Source organism: Tursiops truncatus, chromosome 8 (genome assembly GCF_011762595.2).
Source record: "Tursiops truncatus isolate mTurTru1 chromosome 8, mTurTru1.mat.Y, whole genome shotgun sequence".
NCBI lineage: Eukaryota > Metazoa > Chordata > Mammalia > Artiodactyla > Delphinidae > Tursiops > Tursiops truncatus.
In genome coordinates this window covers 86,272,361-86,291,402 of record NC_047041.1, presented here as the reverse complement: position 1 = coordinate 86,291,402, position 19,042 = coordinate 86,272,361, and the positions used below count along the sequence as shown (strand labels likewise).

Sequence of the window (19,042 nt, the reverse complement as noted above, 5' to 3'; positions counted from 1 at the left end):
TCTTTTTGTTGCAATGGTAAATGAAAGTGTTTCCTTAATTTTTCTTTCAGGTTTTTCATCATTAGTGTATAGGAATGCAAGATATACCCTGAGAAAACCATAATTCAAAAAGAGTCATGTACCACAATGTTCATTGTAGCTCTATTTACAATAGCCAGGAAGGACATGGAAGCAACCTAAGCGTCCATCAACAGATGAATGGATAAAGAAGATGTGGCACATATACATAATGGACGATTACTCAGCCATAAAAAGAAACGAAATTGAGTTATTTGTAATGAGGTGGATGGACCTAGAGTCTGTCACACAGAGTGAAGTAAGTCAGAAAGAGAAAAACAAATACCATATGCTAACACATATATATGTATGGAATCTAAAAAAAAAAAAAAAGTTCTGAAGAACCTAGGGGCAGGACAGGAATAAAGATGCAGACGTAGAGAATGGACTTGAGGACATGGGGACATGGGGATGGGGAAGGGTAAGCTGGGACGAAGTGAGAGAGTGGCATGGACATATATACACTACCAAATATAAAATAGATAGCTGGTGGGAAGCAGCCACCTAGCACAGGGAGATCAGCTCGGTGCTTTGTGACCACCTGGAAGGGTGGGATAGGGAGGGTGGGAGGGAGGGAGACGCAAGAGGGAAGAGGTATGGGGATATATGTATATGTATTGCTGATTCACTTTGTTATAAAGCAGAAACTAACACAACACTGTAAAGCAGTTATACTCCAATAAAGACGTTAAAAAAGAAAGAAAGAAAGAAAGATAGGGCCCCTAACTCTCAGTTTCCTGGGAGGACAGGAGCCTACCTTCCGGGATTCATGTTGCAAACTTATCTCCTGTCATGAAGATATGAGAAATTTACTTTTCCTTTGGGTAAAGGCAACTAGCAGACACAGATGGTTATCCCAACTATAAGGCGAACTATGTGTGGCAAATAGTGCTATCAAGTCCTCTTATTTGAGTACTAGTTATCGTTTATCTTGAGAACGTGTATGGAACAGGTTGTATCCGCTTGGCTATACAAAATGGTGAGATTTCTTTCTGTTTCTGTAATCTCTTAATGGATTGCCTGCATTAATGGCTGTGCATCACGTTCTTGTTTAATGCTCATTCAGTTAATAAAACTGTTTTTTTCTCTTCTATCTTTGTGGAGAGGTTTTCTGGGTTGGCAGGAAGTTTTGTATTTCCTATGTGTTATTTTTCTTATACTCCAAACTTTCTGTATTGAATAATTAGTACATTTGTGATTTTTAAAATATCTTAATGTTGCACCATGGAATTAATATAAGAATTAAACCCATCTGAATGCTATTTAATTGTCTTGAATTGAAGAAAAACCAAATAGCAATTAACATCAGGAAGGAGGGATAATTCTGGAATATTCTGGATAATCTTTAACATGATTGATTAACTATTATAGACTTTGGTTTCTCCATCTAAAAAATGAGGATTATGTAACTCATGTATTAATCAATTACAGGTTTTGGAAGATGTTTAAACATCTTTTCAATATGTCCCAAAGTATAGTAAACCTCTGGTTTGATAACATACCTATACCTCCAGGCCCTCCTGTCATCTGTAAAAGTTTTCTTGGATGGAGTAAGTCTTCTTTTAAAACTATGGCTTCTGTTAAGAAAAAAACAAAAATGGTTCAGGATTTTTCCAGTGATTTCCAAAGTAAGGATACAAAATGTTTTTTAAAACAATGGGTGTCTTTGACATTGGTGTAAATTCATCCCTGTACATTATCTATTCTATTTCTATCAGCAAAATATTCAGAGATTTGGTCACTGGGTATATTCAGTTTCTTTTTTTTTAACACATGTATTTTAAATCCTAGATATAAATACTTCCTATACTTTTACTTAAATTTATAGAATGCCACAGCAATGAATAATGGCCTCATAATAAAGATCGATAATACTTTCTATTGCATTAAATCTTTTATCAACCCTAAATTTGAATACCATCGTACTAAGACAATTATGAGCAAACAAACAAAAGGCTATCTGGTATCTAAGTCCCTACATTAAAACTCACAGGTTAAAAAAAAAAAAAACCTCACAGGTAGACTTATAGACTAACCATCATATATATCTTACAAGGTATATTTTGTTATTTACACCATTTAAGATTAATGTTAGCAATTTAGCATTGACCACTAATCATACAAGAAGCCCCCAGATTCCTAAGATCCCAAGACCTGAACAATTAAGAGCATAGATTTGAAATCAAACAGATCTGGCTGAACTGTGAACTAACAGAGTGACCTTGGTTAAGTTATTTAACCTCTCTGAGAAGTTTCCGCAGCTTAAAGTGAGTTACAATTAAATGAGATAATACCCTTAATAAAGTTTAGCCATAAGAGATTGTTACATAATTGCTCTGTCCAGCTCCGTCATTCAAAGTTCTTCTTTGTAGTTGCCAGTGTCTTGGCTTATGACCTTGGTAATTTCTTGTTATCATTTTTTAAAAACAGAAAGAAAACAGGAGAAGTTTGTAAAATGCTCTCACAAATTCTCAGGCAACCAAAAGCCAATAAAACTCAGCCTGACTTCCAAATAAAGGACAGATTTTTCAGTCTGTCCCTTTAAGAAAGCAGAGCTCCGAGTCCACCACTTAGCCAAAAATAAAATAAAAATACAACTGCAGCTCACTCCTATCAGAACGACTTATAGCTCTCAACTCAGTTTCTCATTCTATGGTACAAATCAGCAACATGACAGCATGTTTCAAATTAATTAAAAGACATTCCTTTCCATCCAATTTATAATCAAGGCAATTTATTTCCAAACATAATCAAGAAACTATGTAAAGGAAGATAAAACATATGAAGAATTTTTTCATATGTGAAGTTAATTGATTTTCATATCTTTTTTAGTGTTTCAGATAAGGATTCTAAGAGACTGGGTTTTCCGAAATAACTCAGCAGAGTTTTGAAAAAAACTCTTCAAAGGAGACTACACTTTCCACCAAAAAGAGCGCCCAGGCTACAGGGGACAATGGGGCACTTAGTGAATTTGTTATGGACCTGCAGCAGCTACATTCAGAGTTCCTGGAACTCTTGGCCAGAATTCCTTTGAAGAGTCAGAAGAGGGCAAAAAAAATGAAAACATGTTCTTTCAGTAAAGCTTGGAGCTGTGTATTTTAACAGGCCAGGTAGGGTTATGGAGAGAAAACTGCTGGCCATGTTTGCTCGTCTTGGATTCACTGGGAAAACAAAACAAAACTGTTCACCTGCAATATTCACTTCCATAAAGAGGATTGGTCCCCTCTATTGAAAGTCAAGTAAGAGCCTTATTGAGACAGCAGACACAGATGCCTCCATTGCAAATGGGGATTGTAAAAACTCTCCCAGTCCCAGATCTCTATGTTCGCATTTCCATGGCCCCTTAAATTTACTCCTGAGTCCCTCCAGTGAACCCCCCTCCGACATAGAAATATTGCAGAGGGCAACATTATGGTCCCATGAGCAGTCATCACCCACGTTTGCCCAATATCTTCACAATTAAGGATCCTTTTTATTGTACCCTTCCCTGAACCTCCATGGAGTCGATGTATTGAAACATCATGCTAATTAATAATAAGCTCATAGCGCTTATTAACAATCCTTTGTTCCGCATTTTTTTAAATTAATGAAGGACACAGAAAATGACAATTTAAATTCTGGTCAGCACCGGATTACCGACATTACCACAGTGAGTTGATATAATCCCAGCCAAAATCCAGTAAGGGGGGTTCAGAGCCCAGACTCTGGAGCCAGGACACCTGGGTTAGAATCCCAGCTCTGCCACTTGTCAGCTGTGCAACTTTGGGCAAGTTATGCAACCTCTCTGTGCCTCAATGGTCTCATCTGTAAATTTCTAGTAATAATAGTACCTATCCATAGGGTTGTTGGAGAGACTAAATGAGCTCAAATATTTAAAGAACTTATAACGGTGCCCGAAAAATAGTAAATGCTAATTTATGCTAGCTCTAATTTTTTAAACAGCTTTATTTCTAGAAATGACTCCAGGAAATACTTCTAGAAACTTGTGTCCCTGGATGTCTGGATCTAAGTGAAGGACTTTACATTAAGGCCTTTTAAAATTTCATCTTGTTTTCAGGTGGCCCACAATTCAGTCATCACCATAGAATTAATCATAGCTTTAATACCATCATTCTTCTTCAGTTGAGGTGAAAATAAATAAAATTATCTGTAATATACTGTGTTAGTTACACTAATGTTAATCATTTAAACTCTAGATCTTTAAAAATCACTATTTCTTCATTCATAAAGTGTCACTAGGACATACATATTATTTCCATTTCCTTCACTTTATTTGGAGACTCAAGATAGAAGCATTTGTCTGATAAAGACAAGCACTTCACAGGGGGCAGAGGAGAGCTAATAGGAAATAGAAGGGCAAGAAGAGCCTACTGGGGGAAATAAGTCAAAATGCCCTAAATGGACAACTATATTACTATGCCCAGAAAAAATGAAGAACGCAATCATCTTAGCATAAGGAAATAACTCTGAAAATGTCAGTGGCCCAATCTTTCCAAGTGAAATGGATAACCACCCAGAGGGTGAGAGAGTTGGGCTATACAGTCCCCATACCTGCCATCCCCAAGGCCACCAGCACCTGCGACACTTTTCCCAAGTGCTACCCTCTAGACAGACACCACCCTCACACCCCAATCAGTTTCTAATACTGGCTCTGTGATCTTAAGAAGTTACTCCGTGGCTTGATTTCCTCATTTGTAAAATAGAGATAATATCTGTATCCACCTTATAGGGTTTTATAAGGATTAAATGAGTTAATGTGGGGAAAGCTCCTAGAACAGTGTCTGGCACAAATTGTTACCTAAGTCTAAAATATTATCTTTATTTTTTTAAAAATACAGGTTCCTAAACTTCTCCCCAGTCCTAATGAGTCAGAATCTGCAAATCTTCCCTCAGGCGATTCTGATGTGGATCAGCTTCGAGAACTATGGATGGGCAACTTTATTATTTTAAGTGAGATTATCACTTAGTTATCTCATTTAAAATATCTCCGAATGGGGCTTCCCTGCCGATGCAAGGGACACGGGTTCGTGCGCTGGTCTGGGAAGATCCCACATGCCGCGGAGCGGCTGAGCCCGTGAGCCATGGCTGCTGAGCCTGCGCGTCCGGAGCCTCTGCTCCGCAACGGGAGAGACCACGACAGTGAGAGGCCCGCGTACCGCAAAGAAAAAAAAAAACAAAAAACTGTTTGGGTGTGAAAACCCAGTTTCGTCTTTTTGTCTGATAATTTCCAGTACATCTTAGATGGCTATTTTATAAAACAGAATAAAAGTAAATTACTGGAAAAATGAAATGCGGCTTGGATGTCACAGCAATTTCAATTTGCTATAAAAGCTTCTAAATGTTTGCTCTTATTTCCAGACTTTTCTTGCCATGGACTTGTAACAAACAGTTCACAGAACCACGTGGGACTACAGACCACACAGAGAGGCACTGCCCTAAATCCCTTTTCAATTCAATTCCAGACATTTATTAGGCAATTTCCAGGTCTATGCTAGGTGCTGTGGCCACCACTGATATTTAGATGACTGGCTTAAAACCTCTTTCAGATGCTAAGATGAATGAGAATGAGGCTGGGCTATTGCAAAGTGAGAGTGTAATTAAATAATCCACAGGTTTCAACTGGAAAAGAGGGAAAATAGCACTTGGCTTGAGAAGTATCACAAGTCAGAAAGATGATGTTTCATAAAGAATGAAACCTCCTACTATATCATAGTGTTATGTTTGGAAGTTCCAGACACATCTCAAGCCCCCATCAACATGTTTTTCTTTACCCTAGCTTTAACCCTCAGAGGTTGGAAGAGAAAACTGTGAAGCATAAACTTAGTATTCAGCCTCAAGTCTTCTCATCCACTCAGCCTCCCCGTATGTAATCCCTCACTGAGTCCCATCAACCCCATCTCCACTATAGGTCCTGAATCCACCCATTCTCTCCACCTTTGCTATTAACACCCAAGCCACCATCACCCCCCACGTGAATGACTGCAAAACCAGCCACATAGCGGGTCATCTTGCTTCTTCTCCTGACCCCATCTCAACACCAGCAAGCAGAGTTGATCTCTTAAAATATAAAGCACATCAAAGACTTCAAATAAAACCTCCATGGCTTCCTGCAGCACAGAGATTAAAATCCAACTCCCTACCATAACCTCCAGTATCATACAATCTCAGGACCACCCTACCTGCCTCAGTCATCTCCACCAACCTTTGCTTTCTCTCATTACAGTCCAGCCACGCAGGCTTTCCTTACGTTTCTCTGGTCATCAAGCTTTTCCCACTTTAGGGTCTTGTCCTAGCTATTGGCTCAAAAAGGAACACACTTTGTCCTGGTCATTGCAAGCCTGGCCCCATCTTGCCACTATGGTCTCAGCTTACCTGTAACCTCCTTAACGAGGTTTTCCCTTTTCACCCAAATGCTCTCTTTCACTTCATCCAGGTTGGCATTCATCACAGCAGTTATCAGCAATACGCATTCTGTCTTTGCTGCTGCAACTCCAGAGAGCCAGTGCCCTTGCTTATCAGAAGCACTCAATAAATATTTATTGTCTGTAGGAAAACTTTCAGAGCCATCCAGGAGCTTGTGCTTAGTTGCTCCCTAGTATGAAAAATCACAAATTCACTCCAAAAAACAAAAGTGCAATAAAAGAAGCTGAGGGATTTGTTTGCTGACTTACTTGGGATTTAATTACATGGAGGATTTTGAGGAAAAGAAGGAAAAATATTGTAGTACATTATGGTGCTAATGTGTGGGAGTTTTCATTGTTTACTCCTGTCTCCTTCCTGGGGTATTATTCATGAGCCAACTATCTTGTATGTGATAATGTATTATGATGAGTTGTGCTGGGTTGTGGGTCAAGATAAAATGGCAGAGTCCAATTTAAGCCAAATGACATTTGCTTGGTGAATGGCAGACTCATTTCACGCTTGCTCCTCTTCTTCTGCACTGTAGCTGTGCTCACCCTGAGTTGAACAGAGCCAGCCTCCCTCCCGTCTAGCTGATGGGAGGAGGTAGATGAGCCAGCTGCTCAGCAATCGAATTGGACTTCTGAAAAAACAAGAATCAAGGTGGCCCCTGCAACGGCCACTCATCGCAAAGGCTCACCGCCTTGCATTCGAATGACAGAGGAGTTCTTGACAGCCACCTCTGGTCTTCTGAAAATACGGGCAGGTATTCACCACCTGGCTACTCTCAGAGCAGCTCCTGGGCCAAAGCAGGCCACTGACCCCAGGGAGGTGGCCTTCTAGTTCAACAGACGACCTTCAAAAGACAGGCAGCCCCTTACGCCCACCTGCATTAACTGTCAGCGGCCCGCGAGAGCACAGTGGTGGGAATGCCCCTCTTATCTCCGGCTTTCATCGCTGTGGTGGGGGGAAGCTGCTCTTGGGGGCCCAGAGGGATGGGTTTCAAGGGTTTCTTTGCTTTTGATGTCAACCCTTCACCACTGCAAGATGAACACGTGCCATCTGTGGTGTAGTGTCTGACGGGGGAGGGGGATGGGCAGGGAAATACATACAGATACTGGCATGTGCCACTGATGCCACATCATCCGGATGAGCCATCTCTCCCCAAAAGAACACGGGGCTCAACTTCTAGAAAGTAAGGTCTATTTACTTCTCCCCTTAGCTATGGAATGTCAATAACTTATTTGAAGCAATGAGTCTAGCTAGGGTAGTACTAGGTCACCACTGGGCTCCCCAGGATACTGCACTGACTTCTCTTTCCTGTGTCAAAACTGGCCTCTCTGTGATGTTACTAAGTATTTAGCCATTCATTTTTCTTCTCCCACATCTCATCTAATATGATGGTGAACATGCGGTAAACACTCAGTTGACGCTTACTGTTTTCTTAATACTTTCTATTTTGATTAATTATTACTTAAAATGTAATGGCTGTCAAATTTGGGGGAAAAGAATATGGGAGCACACTTTTAGCAAAATGTAATTCATTTCTCATTCTAAACTATGGTGATGGCATTGGACAGGTTATTTGTTTGATATATAGCATATTAGAGCTTAATTTCACCATAATGAGAAGTGATCACTTTGGGTACCATCTGTATGAAACCCTTTGTGATCCTTGAAAATTGAGTACCATAACTAAACAGGATATGGTAGACTCATTTAGGCCAACAAATACAGAAGTCATTATGTAAGTGAAGAAATTTTCCAGAAATACTCTGACCAGCACTTTACTCAGTCCCTGACTTGTAAGGGACTCACATTTCCTTATTGTTTTGAACACAGAAACATCTCAAGTCCAATACCCAAGCCCTCATCTGCAACTTGCACATATTCTTCTTGTTTGTCTTAACTGAAAGCCCCTCCTCCAGAGTTCTGGGCACCTGCATAGCAGTAGCCAGGTGTTCAGCTGTTCAAACACGAAACATCCACCAACATGTACCTCTCTCTGTTACACTTATGCTCGGTGGGATCGGGGGAAGCAGAAACCGATGCTATAAGCAAAGCTCACAGGGCAGAACAATAACAGGAATAGAGCTGAAGAAACAAATGCTGCAGGTTTTTTCCCCAGAGAAAAGTTAGCAAACTCAATTTTAGCAAAACAAAAAGGTAACACAGACTAACCAAACTGTGGATTTCATTCACATTTGAAAATAAGTTGGATTCACTGCAAAATAATATAAATATATATACACATGAAATATATATCATATATATAGATAGATATAAAAACATCAAGTCATCAGAAGTCATTAGAGTCAATACATCAATAACAGGATAATACTATAACCAAAGCATTTAAAGAAAAGCATAAACTGCTCTCTGGAAACTAAAGTCTCCTCAGGAATCAGTTGACCTTTATTTTTCAAGCTAAGTCCTCTATAAGTTCAAGCCAATGACCTTCTTAAACCCAAAGGACTTAGGAAATCATTTTTGCAAAGATATCTGATATCATGGTTTTTTTCCCCCCAAAATGCCCCAATATGTCTGTGATTCAGATACTTTCCAGGTTTTCCCATCTTTGTGGGTAAAAATAAAAAGAATTAGCAGTTTTTTCTGCATGGTTGTTAAACACCCTAATTACTTCATGCACCATTACCACCACTTGCACATAAGCCATCCCTTGAAAATACTTTTTAACCTAAACTAAAATTCATGCTAATTTCTTCTGAGAATATAGCCAATATTAACACAATTTGGAGAGTTATTGGATTTACTTTTTTAATCTTAACAGGGATGTCAATATTCTAAATGCACACAATGGAGATAATCTACTACCATCTGAAGTGGAACCAACAACAAAAATCTCTTTAGAAAGACTGCACATTTTTATAGTGATGCAAAGTATTATAATTATTTATCATGTACCATAACCTTTATTACTGACTTGCCATTATTTTGATACTAAAATGTCTTCATACATTCCCTCATGCAAAATTCACTTACATTAGAATCATATTGTTGGGTCTTTTTTTCCCTCTCATTTTTGTACTGGATGGAATTACTTTTTCTGATTGTTCTCTCAATAAATCAACATTCTGGTGCAGCTTGTGCAGACATTTTTACATTTCTTTTCTTTATCATAAATTCAATGGATTAACAAATCATGACATTAACTATTTGTTTCTAAAAACAAAACGTAACAAAAGAACCAGACAGTAGATAAACATTAGTTGAATGAATAAATCTTAATGGGATCCATTTTTGTGGCACTCTTCCTGGATTTTGTAAGTAAATGAAGCCAGATAAGAACCATAATACATAAGAGACAGTGCTTCCTAAAGATGCAAGAATGAATGAGATTTGGTGTTTGTCTTTGGAGTCGGTGAGGGGGGTGGGTTCCAGTGAGGGGGGAACATGTACACAGGCAGAATGTGACAAGTAGCAACAGTGTTACAAAGTGATATCCAGGTTCTGGGGAAGATAAAATTATACCTGGTGCATCTTAAAGGATGAGGAGAAATTCACTGGGCAGAAATGAAGGGTGACCATCCAGAAAGAAAGAACAGTAAGAAGAAAAGCGTGAAGGTGGGAGGCAAATTTGGGAACCACGTGTAGTCAGTTTTGTCTGTATCGTGGGGGTACAAGGGAATAGAGCCTTGGATGCTAAATTGAGTTTTTAATAATCAGTAGGCAATGAGCAGCTAGTCGTAGTTTTGAAACAAGATAGTAACATTAAGATGAATATGAAAACAATGCGTAAAACAAGCCAGGATGGAAAGAATAGAGGCATTTAGAGACTAATTGGGAAGTAGGAAGGCTTCCTGGAGGAGATAAGCAAAAATGAAGTCTTGAATAATGGCCAGGGGGGTACAGAGGAGAGATTGGAACGAAAAGGTAGCGCAGAGGCCAAAATAATAGCCTCTGGCAACCAATGTGGTGCCAAAAACAGGAACATCAGGAAGAGAAAAAGGAGCTGCTTTAGAGGATGGAGTGCCTAATACATGAATGCCCCGTACATTCCAAAGGCAACCCAGCCAAAGACCCAGCACCTAATGCATCACTTCCCTCTCTCAGTGTTAGGGATCCTAGAGCTTACCTAGCCTCCACTTGTTCACACCCGACGCTTTCTACAACACGCTGGGAATACCCAAGTCCCTCTTGGAATCTCCATCTCTTACGGCTCATTCATTCAGCCTCATGAACACAAGTGCTTCCCATCAAGGGGCACCATGCTCATCCTTATCAAGGATGAGATGCTACCTTCACTCTCTCGGTTCTAATCGTCTAGCCCTGATGCAGCTCCGGCATGCTGTCCTGATCACTCTGGATGTGGTTTCTTGGTGTGTGTTTGCTTTTCATGGAATTGGCTTTACTATTTAGCAGATTTTAAAATAATACAAAATTCAAAAAAGAAAATAATACACACCTTGCAATAAAAACGTGGAAGATAAAGTTGAGGAAAATCTCAGAAAACAGAGCAAAAGGAAAGAAAACAGAAGAGAGTACGAAAACATTGTAGTGGCATCTAAGAAGTTCAATATCCAAACAGCGAACATTCTAGAAAGAAAGAAAAGAGGAAATGGAAGGAAGCAAGTCATCAAAAAATAATTCAAGACAATTTCCCAGAACTAAGGATGTAGCTTTCCCGACTAAAAGGCTACTGAGTGCCCAGGACAAAAAATGAAAATAGACCTGTGTCAACACAGATCATCGTAAATTTTCAGAATACTGGGGATAACCAAATCATAGAAACTTCCAGAGAGAGAACAATATAACCTGGCACACACGTCCCTCCAGTGGAGTCTTCCCCCAATACAATACAGCCCTACCCCCTTTCCACCATCTCCCCCCGAATGTAAGTCAGATTATGTCTCTCCTCTGTTTAAAAACCTCTTGTGGCTTACATGACACTCAAAATAAATAAAAGTGTAATGAAAATGAGGGAATTAGGCTTTAAGACCACCTCTAAAATGTGATGACTCTTATGAACATTAACATTTTTGAATGAATGGTAAAGGCTTCTGCTTTACAGGCAGCTACCAAAATGGAATTTTTCTCCTTCCTACCTCACTCTTGAAGTTCGGTTTTCTTTTTCCCTTTCCAGTTTTCCTTTAGTCATCAGTCCACACTTTTTAATGTAGAATGTTGGCAATATCAGTATTGTATCACAGGAATGGCTCCTCAATAGGGTTTTTAATGCTAAGAAGTCATAACAAGGTTTCAAAAGAACAATTGAGAAGTGGGTCAAGTTTCCATGTGAACCAAGAGTCTCTGAATTTTCCATGGAGTTACGGCAAGGAAAAGAAGGACAGATTGGATGGAACAGTTCAAGCCAATCAGGTGAGGCTTCCCAAATTTGCATGGGCCACCGGACTGTCATGAGTCTAAGAAGTAAGAATATATACCAAAAGTGCTCAGTACATGTCTAACTAAACTGAATCAATGAAACGGACCTCTGGGTTCTTCAAACTAATAAGCTCATACTTTAGGTGTGATTCATTCGGTAAATATTTATTGAACACCTACTTTATTGCAGGTCCTTTTCAGGTGTTGGGGACACAGCAATAAAAAGACAGAGGAGGTCCATGCCCTCCTGCAGTTTATGATCTAATGGGAGAGTCAGATAAGACACAGACAAGGTAAGATAATGGGATAAACCGGGAAGGAGTGAAGGTTGTAAGAACGGGATTAGATAGTGTGATCAAGAGAGAGACTGGGGAGACACATTTCACCTGAGACCTGAATAATGAGAAGGACCCAGCTGCACCAAGACTTGGGAAGGCCAATCAGAAAGAAGAGTGCGAGCTAAGGTGGAAATAAGGTGGAGTGCTTGAAAAACAAAAAAGAATACGAACTTGTTAGAACATAATAAAAAATGAGGAAGAAGGTACAGGATGAGATTGGAGAGGTAAGTAGGGGCCATAGGGTGTAAGGGCTGGGTAGGCCAGGGTGAAAAGTATCGATTTCTCTTCCACATATGGAGAAATATTTTTCTAGGAAATTCTAAGATTGTCTCTTTCATGTCATTTCCCATGCTATTGTACTCAGGTACCTTCAACCTCCAAGAAACAAGCCAATGAAATGAAAATTTTTTGTGTCTTTTTCATATTTTAATTCATCCACACAATTACCTAGCACATAAGGAAAATTTATTCTTTTAAATGAGGATACAGCTCTATCTCATTCAAGGGAAAAGAAATTTCTTGATGAAGGAATCAAGGAAGTTCAATATCAGGTCTAAGTATTTCTTCTTCTTGTGCAAAACTCCCCATAAGATGGATGCTGAAGGAATAAGATTGCTTGGTGTGCCACCACACTGAACAAGCTAGGGCTGGTACTGCAGGCTTGGAGTGAAATTTTCTCCATTCCAGTTTGTTCATGTTGTAACTGCTACCTTATTTCAAGATACTCTTTTTTTCTTCCCTCCCATTTTGGTGTATACATGCAGGAGCTTCTCCTTATCTTCTACTCTTTCTTATACTCAATGCCACTACCTAATCCGGGTAAGCATTATCTATGAATACAAGCTCAGGCTTCTTCTAAAGGTACTTGGTTAGCGTTTGCCAGCCAACGTAAAATAAACCATTCACATCGATTCAAGGGACCCATAAAGCTGAAAGTCATAGAGGAGTATTTGCTAGTTAGGGGAAGAGTAATGGTACGGTTGAGACAAAACTATTTCATTCAAAGGCCTTAAGGGACCCATTTTCCAGTGTCACTTTTGCTGTAATGCACAATTGCCCCAAATAATGTAGGAATCAAAAATTTCCAAAGCGGGGGACTTCCCTGGTGGCGCAGTGGTGAAGAATCTGCCTGCCAATGCAGGGGACACGGGTTCCAGCCCTGGTCCAGGAACATCCCACATGCCACAGAGCAACTAAGCCTGTGCACAACTACAGAGCCTACGCTCTAGAGCCCACGAGCCACAGCTACTGAGCACACATGCCACAACTACTGAAGCCCGCGCACCTAAAGCCTGTGCTCCACAAGAGAAGCCACCGCAATGAGAAGCCTGCACACCGCAACGAAGACCCAATGCACCCAAAAATAAATAAATAAAATTTATTTTTAAAAATTTCCAAAAGGAATGAAGCCAATAATACACCAACTCTACAGATAGAATGCTCTACAGTAACATTCACCTGCCATCTACCCTGCCTAGTTAATGGAATACTCCGCCAAAGTGTAATTCTTTTTGAATACTTAGTTTTGTTTCTTCTATTGTAAAACTATTTAAGTACATAGAATTGGGATGCCTTAAAAATGGTGAAGTCTTTCTTCATCTAAAATACCAAAGTGCTATGTGTATATATATTGAGTCAAAAGAGATCCTCTGGTCTTATGAACAATTATGTCACAATGCAGTTGTCTCCTCAAGTCAGCATGTGTGTATAGATTGCATGCTAAAATCTTGTTTTAACCTCACAGTTGCTCCCTTGTCCCCTCATTGCATCAATCAAAAATCCTTGCTAGTTCTACATCCAAATCTCTAATCAAATCCATACCTTCCACATCCACTTACACTGCCTTAATTTTGGCTCTTATCTTCCACACAAACTATTCTAATAGCCTCCAATCAAAAAGTCCTACTGATTCTTCCTGGCCAGCCTCAAATGTCACCTCCTCTTTGAAGATTCTCCAGCTCTCCAAGGCATAATTTAATAACTCCAACTTGCTTTGCGCGTACCTCTTAGTACACATTATGCTTACAAAACTCATTACACTCTACAGCAGTGCTGTCAAATAAAAATACACAAGCCACACGTGTAATTTTAAATGTTCTAGTAGCCTCATTAAAAAGGTAAAAAGAAATTGGTAATTTTTAATAATATATTTTATTTAACCAGATAGACCCAAAATATTATCATTTCAACATGTAATCAATACAAAAACAAGAGTCTATAATTTTTCATATTAATTCTTTGAAATTCAATGTGCATTTTACATTTATAGCATATTTTAGACACTAAGTTGTCATCAAAAGTAAATGATCTGTATTTAGATGTCATAAAATTTACAACTGAAAAAGCAGATTCACATACCCAAGTTGTTCCAAATGGACTTGAGAGTTTTATAATAAGTGCATCAAATATCAACTTTGTATTTTAAATGAAAATAAAATTAACATTTAAAAATCAGTTCCTCAGTCACACTAGTGGCTAGTGGCTATGATGTTGGACAGTGCAACTCTACCATAATTATTTGTTTATACATTTGTCTTCCCCACTATGTCAGACCATGTCTAATTTACTTGTATCCTCCCCATTGCCTAGCATAGGCAGCTCTACCATAATTATTTGTTTATACATTTGTCTTCCCCACTATGTCAGACCATGTCTAATTTACTTGTATCCTCCCCATTGCCTAGCATAGGCTTGGCACATAAATGGTGTTTTGTGAAAGTCTTTTGACTAGACAAAGAAAAATAGATGTGGAAACCACCTGACTACAGCAATATTAAATCAAGAGCGTTTTTTGTAAGGAATATAAATGGCACTTTTTATGAATATATACACACACAGAAGCACAGGCCTGTATGAAAACTAATTAAGACTAAGTACATTTGAAATTGGTGCAGCTGGTATGGAAAACAGTATGGTGGTTCCTCAAAAAACGAAAAATAGAGTTGCCACATGATCCTGAAATCCCACTCCTGGGCATATATCTAGACAAAATTATAATTCAAAAGGATACACGCATCGCAACGTTCACAGCAGTACCATTGACAATAGCCAAGATATGGAAACAGCCTAAATGTCTATCAACAGATGAATAGATAAAGAAGATATGGTATATATATATATATATATATATATATATATATATATATAATGGAATACTACTCAGCCATAAAAAAGAATGAAGTAATGTCATCTGCAGCAACAATGGATGGACCTAGAGATTATCATACTAAGTGAACCAAGTCAGAAAGACAAATAACCATATGATATCACTTATATGTGGAATCTAATATATGACACAAATGAACTTATCTAGGAAACAGAAACAGACTCACAGACATAGACAACAGACTTGTGGTTGCCAGGGTGTTGGGGGGGGCAGGGGAGGAATGGATGGGGAGTTTGGGATTAGCAGATGCAAACTATTATATACAGCAGCAGTCCCCAACATTTTTGGCACCAGGGACCAGTTTCGTGGAAGACAATTTTTCCACAGACTAGGATGGGAGGGGATGGTTTGGGGATGATTCAAGCACATTACATTTATTGTGCACTTTATTTCTGCTATTATTACATTGTAATATATAATGAAATAATTATACAATTCACCATAATGCAGAACCAGTGGGAGCCCTGAGCTTGTTTTCACTTGCCACTCACTGATAGGGTTTTGATATGAGTCTGCAAGCAATTGATTTATTATGGTCTCTGTGCAGTCAAACCTCTCCGCTAATGATAATCTGTATTTGCAGCCGCTCCCCAGTGCTGGCATCACCGCCTCGGCTCCACCCCAGATCATCAGGCATTAGATTCTCATAAGGAGCTCACAACCTAGACCCCTCGTGTGTGCAGTTCACAGTAGGGTTCGCGCTCCTATGAGAATCTAATGCCGCCGCTGATCTAACAGGAGGCAGAGCTCAGGCGATAATGCGAGCGATGGGGAGCGCCTGTAAATACAGATGAAGCTTTGTTTGCTCACCTGCCCACTGTTCACTTCCTGCTGTGCGGCCCGGATCCTAACAGGCCACAGATGGATACTGGTCCATGGCCCGGGGGTTGGGGACCCCTGATATACAGAATGGATAAGCAAGGTCCTACTATATAGCACAGGGAACGATATTCAGTATCCTATAATAAACCATAATGGAAAAGAAAAAATAGAAATAAAATATATACAGTCAAAGAAAAAAAAGACTAAGTACATTTGATGTTACTGATTCCTTCAATGATAAAAGTTACTTCGTACACACTATTCCCCCTTCGTCTGTGCCTTCACCACTTTTTCTCCTCCCTTTAAAGCACTCGTGGGTATTTTACACAATTAGCACTTCCTAATAGTTTCTACATTCTCTAGTTGTCTTCTCTATCCGTGCCTTGCCTTCTCAAATGATACTGTAAACTTCTGGAAATAGAGATCATTCCTTGTACTTTGTAACTTTCCTCACACATGGCTGAACAGCAATAACAAAGTGCAAGAATTTAATATATGACATATAATCAATTCTCAGACGCTTTCTTTTTCAGTAAAGTCTTTTCCCAATCAATCCTAGACGCCCAACCTCTCAGCACTCACATTCATACCACTATCTCTGGACACCTGAGACCATGACCTATCACATAGTCAGTTCTTTGTGTTTTGCATGTTCAATTGCCCTTCCTCCCAAGGAGGCGGGATGAAATTTCCAGTCTTTGTTACAATACCCCACACTACCTAGTTTCCGCACTCTCATCAGATGGACCCTTCTGTAGGCACTGCTTCCTGTCCCCATTTGCCACCTCCATCTCCCCCGACCAGCCATGGATGCAGCCATGTGACAGAAGAGAACTCTGTAAGGGTAGAGTCTCATAAAACCCTGTAAAGTTTCATCTCCCTACTGACAAATAACTCTGATAAATCAACGCACACACAAATTTCCACAAAAGGGATTATAGTAGGTATATATTTTATTCTAATGTCGCTCGAATAAGAACAAAATAAAAATAAACACGAAGATGTCTTGGTGGATCAGTCCCGGGGTTTCTCCAAGTTTGTGCTCTTTCTCTTTTGCTTGCATAGCTCTTTGATGGTATCTACCTCTGCAGGAGTGAACTTGGGGGTTAGCATCACAGCGTCATAATCAAATTCTTCATCAAGTGAGAAGGGCCGAACTTCACCTCCGACTATCTATAAAAGGTAACAAAGGAGGAAAATAACATATAATCATTGTAAATGAAGATAAAGTTGAAAACATAAACTCTCTATTAATATTTAATTAAACTTTTTTTAGAGTTCAGCACTCTGAGCTGATTAAGCTGTTTTTAAGTAAAGGAATAAATTCAATTATTCAATTTGACCTAATTTAAGCCTCTTAATATGCCCCATTTGTACCATCCTGCATCTGAATGAATATCATTAACTAATTCTGCCCACGGCAAGAGGAATCAGAAAGTCTCTCTTGCACACATTCATTACATTTTTACCATTTGTAGTGTTAGGGCTACAGGCATATGGAAAAACTAAGAGTTATATTCAAATGTGAGAAAATATACCTTAAGATTTTGGTCAACCTTAAGGACACTTTTACCATTTACTAAAAAAGACCTGTAGCAATAAAACATCATTTTCAAAGATAAAAATACTCTCTGCTTAATATACTTACTTCTTCAGATAATACTTGGGCCAATAGCAGCAGGAATTAAAACACATAGTAGCACCCTAAATTAAAAAGTCCAGGATCCTTTCTTCCTACCAAGAATTTTTTAAATATTACAGAATTTATCTGCAACTCAGAGTAGCTGCAAAGAGATGTAATAATTTTGTATCTACTTATTCATAATCTGTCAATTTTAAAGACTTCCTAAAGGAAGGTAGATTAAAAAAAGCATATTTTCCAATAAACAAAAGAGATTTAATGCCTTAAATCTCACTGTATCACCTCTTAAAAGGCCTCTCCAAAAGCAAATGGTGTGTGATACAGTGAAATCACCCAGCACCTCTGTGTCGCTCTCTATTATGTATGGTGATGCTGAAATAATTGAAAAGGATGGCTTATGCAAGAATGAAAAAAATGCCCTGAAGCTATAATCAGCTTTCAATATTCTTGCATGGAAAATGATATCATTTAGTGGCTTTTGCAATGTTCTTGAAAATGGAGCATCTAGCTCAGCAACTGTGTACTGTTACCAAAGGTGCAAAAAAACAAAACAAAACACCCCAAAACATGAAAAGTAGATATCTCCTATCTGTTTAGCAAGTTGCATCTTGTAGTTGGGTGTGCAGTGCTAATAGCAAACACCCAGCCATCTATCATCCTTTCTCGGTAAAACCAGCACGAGAACAAATTTCAGAGCCTTGCTCACTTCCTCTTTGTTAGAAAGTGTCTGTGTGCTTTCCTGACAAAGGTAATGATGGGAGCTGCCACTGAGTGAGTCCCCACCATGCGCCAGCCCCAGTACTAGGAACCGTGCAGGCATTAGCAGTAATCTTCAAACAACCCATCTTACAAAGCTCTGAAAGGTTAAGTAACTTGCCAAGGCTACACAGTTAGTAAGGAAGAGAAGCAAGATTTGAATCCCGAGCGACCTGTAGATAAAGCTTCACCTTCGCAACAAAAAACACCAGTAAAGATCGACCTTGAAGTTTTCACTAAGCCAAGTCACAGCTCTTTGGGAGAAAAGATATTTTCTAAATAAGCTAAAAAATTCTCACAGCCTATCATAAAAAAATGCACTCGAAAAAAAAAAGAGAAAAAAAAATGCACTCGAGGATCCACATAATACCATGACTATCTTTAAAAGAGCAGCTGTACCCTGGGAGCAACTCAGTCTGCCGAGTGGCTAATCTGTCCATTTAGGTCACTTTCTGAAGATTAAATTTATTGTCACCACAAAGTGACAGTGGGGGTAATATGGCTAAGACCAGCTCA

General features: G+C 39.1%; 1 protein-coding gene across 6 annotated transcripts in view; it reads right to left on the bottom strand.

The window, feature by feature from the left end:
* Positions 1–19,042, bottom strand: part of IFTAP (intraflagellar transport associated protein) — a 97,775-nt gene that overhangs the window by 21,481 nt on the left and 57,252 nt on the right. For 4 of the 6 annotated variants that reach the window (XM_073808788.1, XM_073808789.1, XM_073808787.1 and 1 more), the window contains one exon: positions 1,560–1,634. In XM_073808788.1, coding sequence (XP_073664889.1) covers positions 1,560–1,634 — 75 coding nt within the window. Of the gene's footprint in view, positions 1–1,559; positions 1,635–17,063; positions 17,302–19,042 lie in introns of those variants that run through there. The other 2 variants (XM_073808791.1, XM_019948371.3) reach the window with 1 other exon arrangement.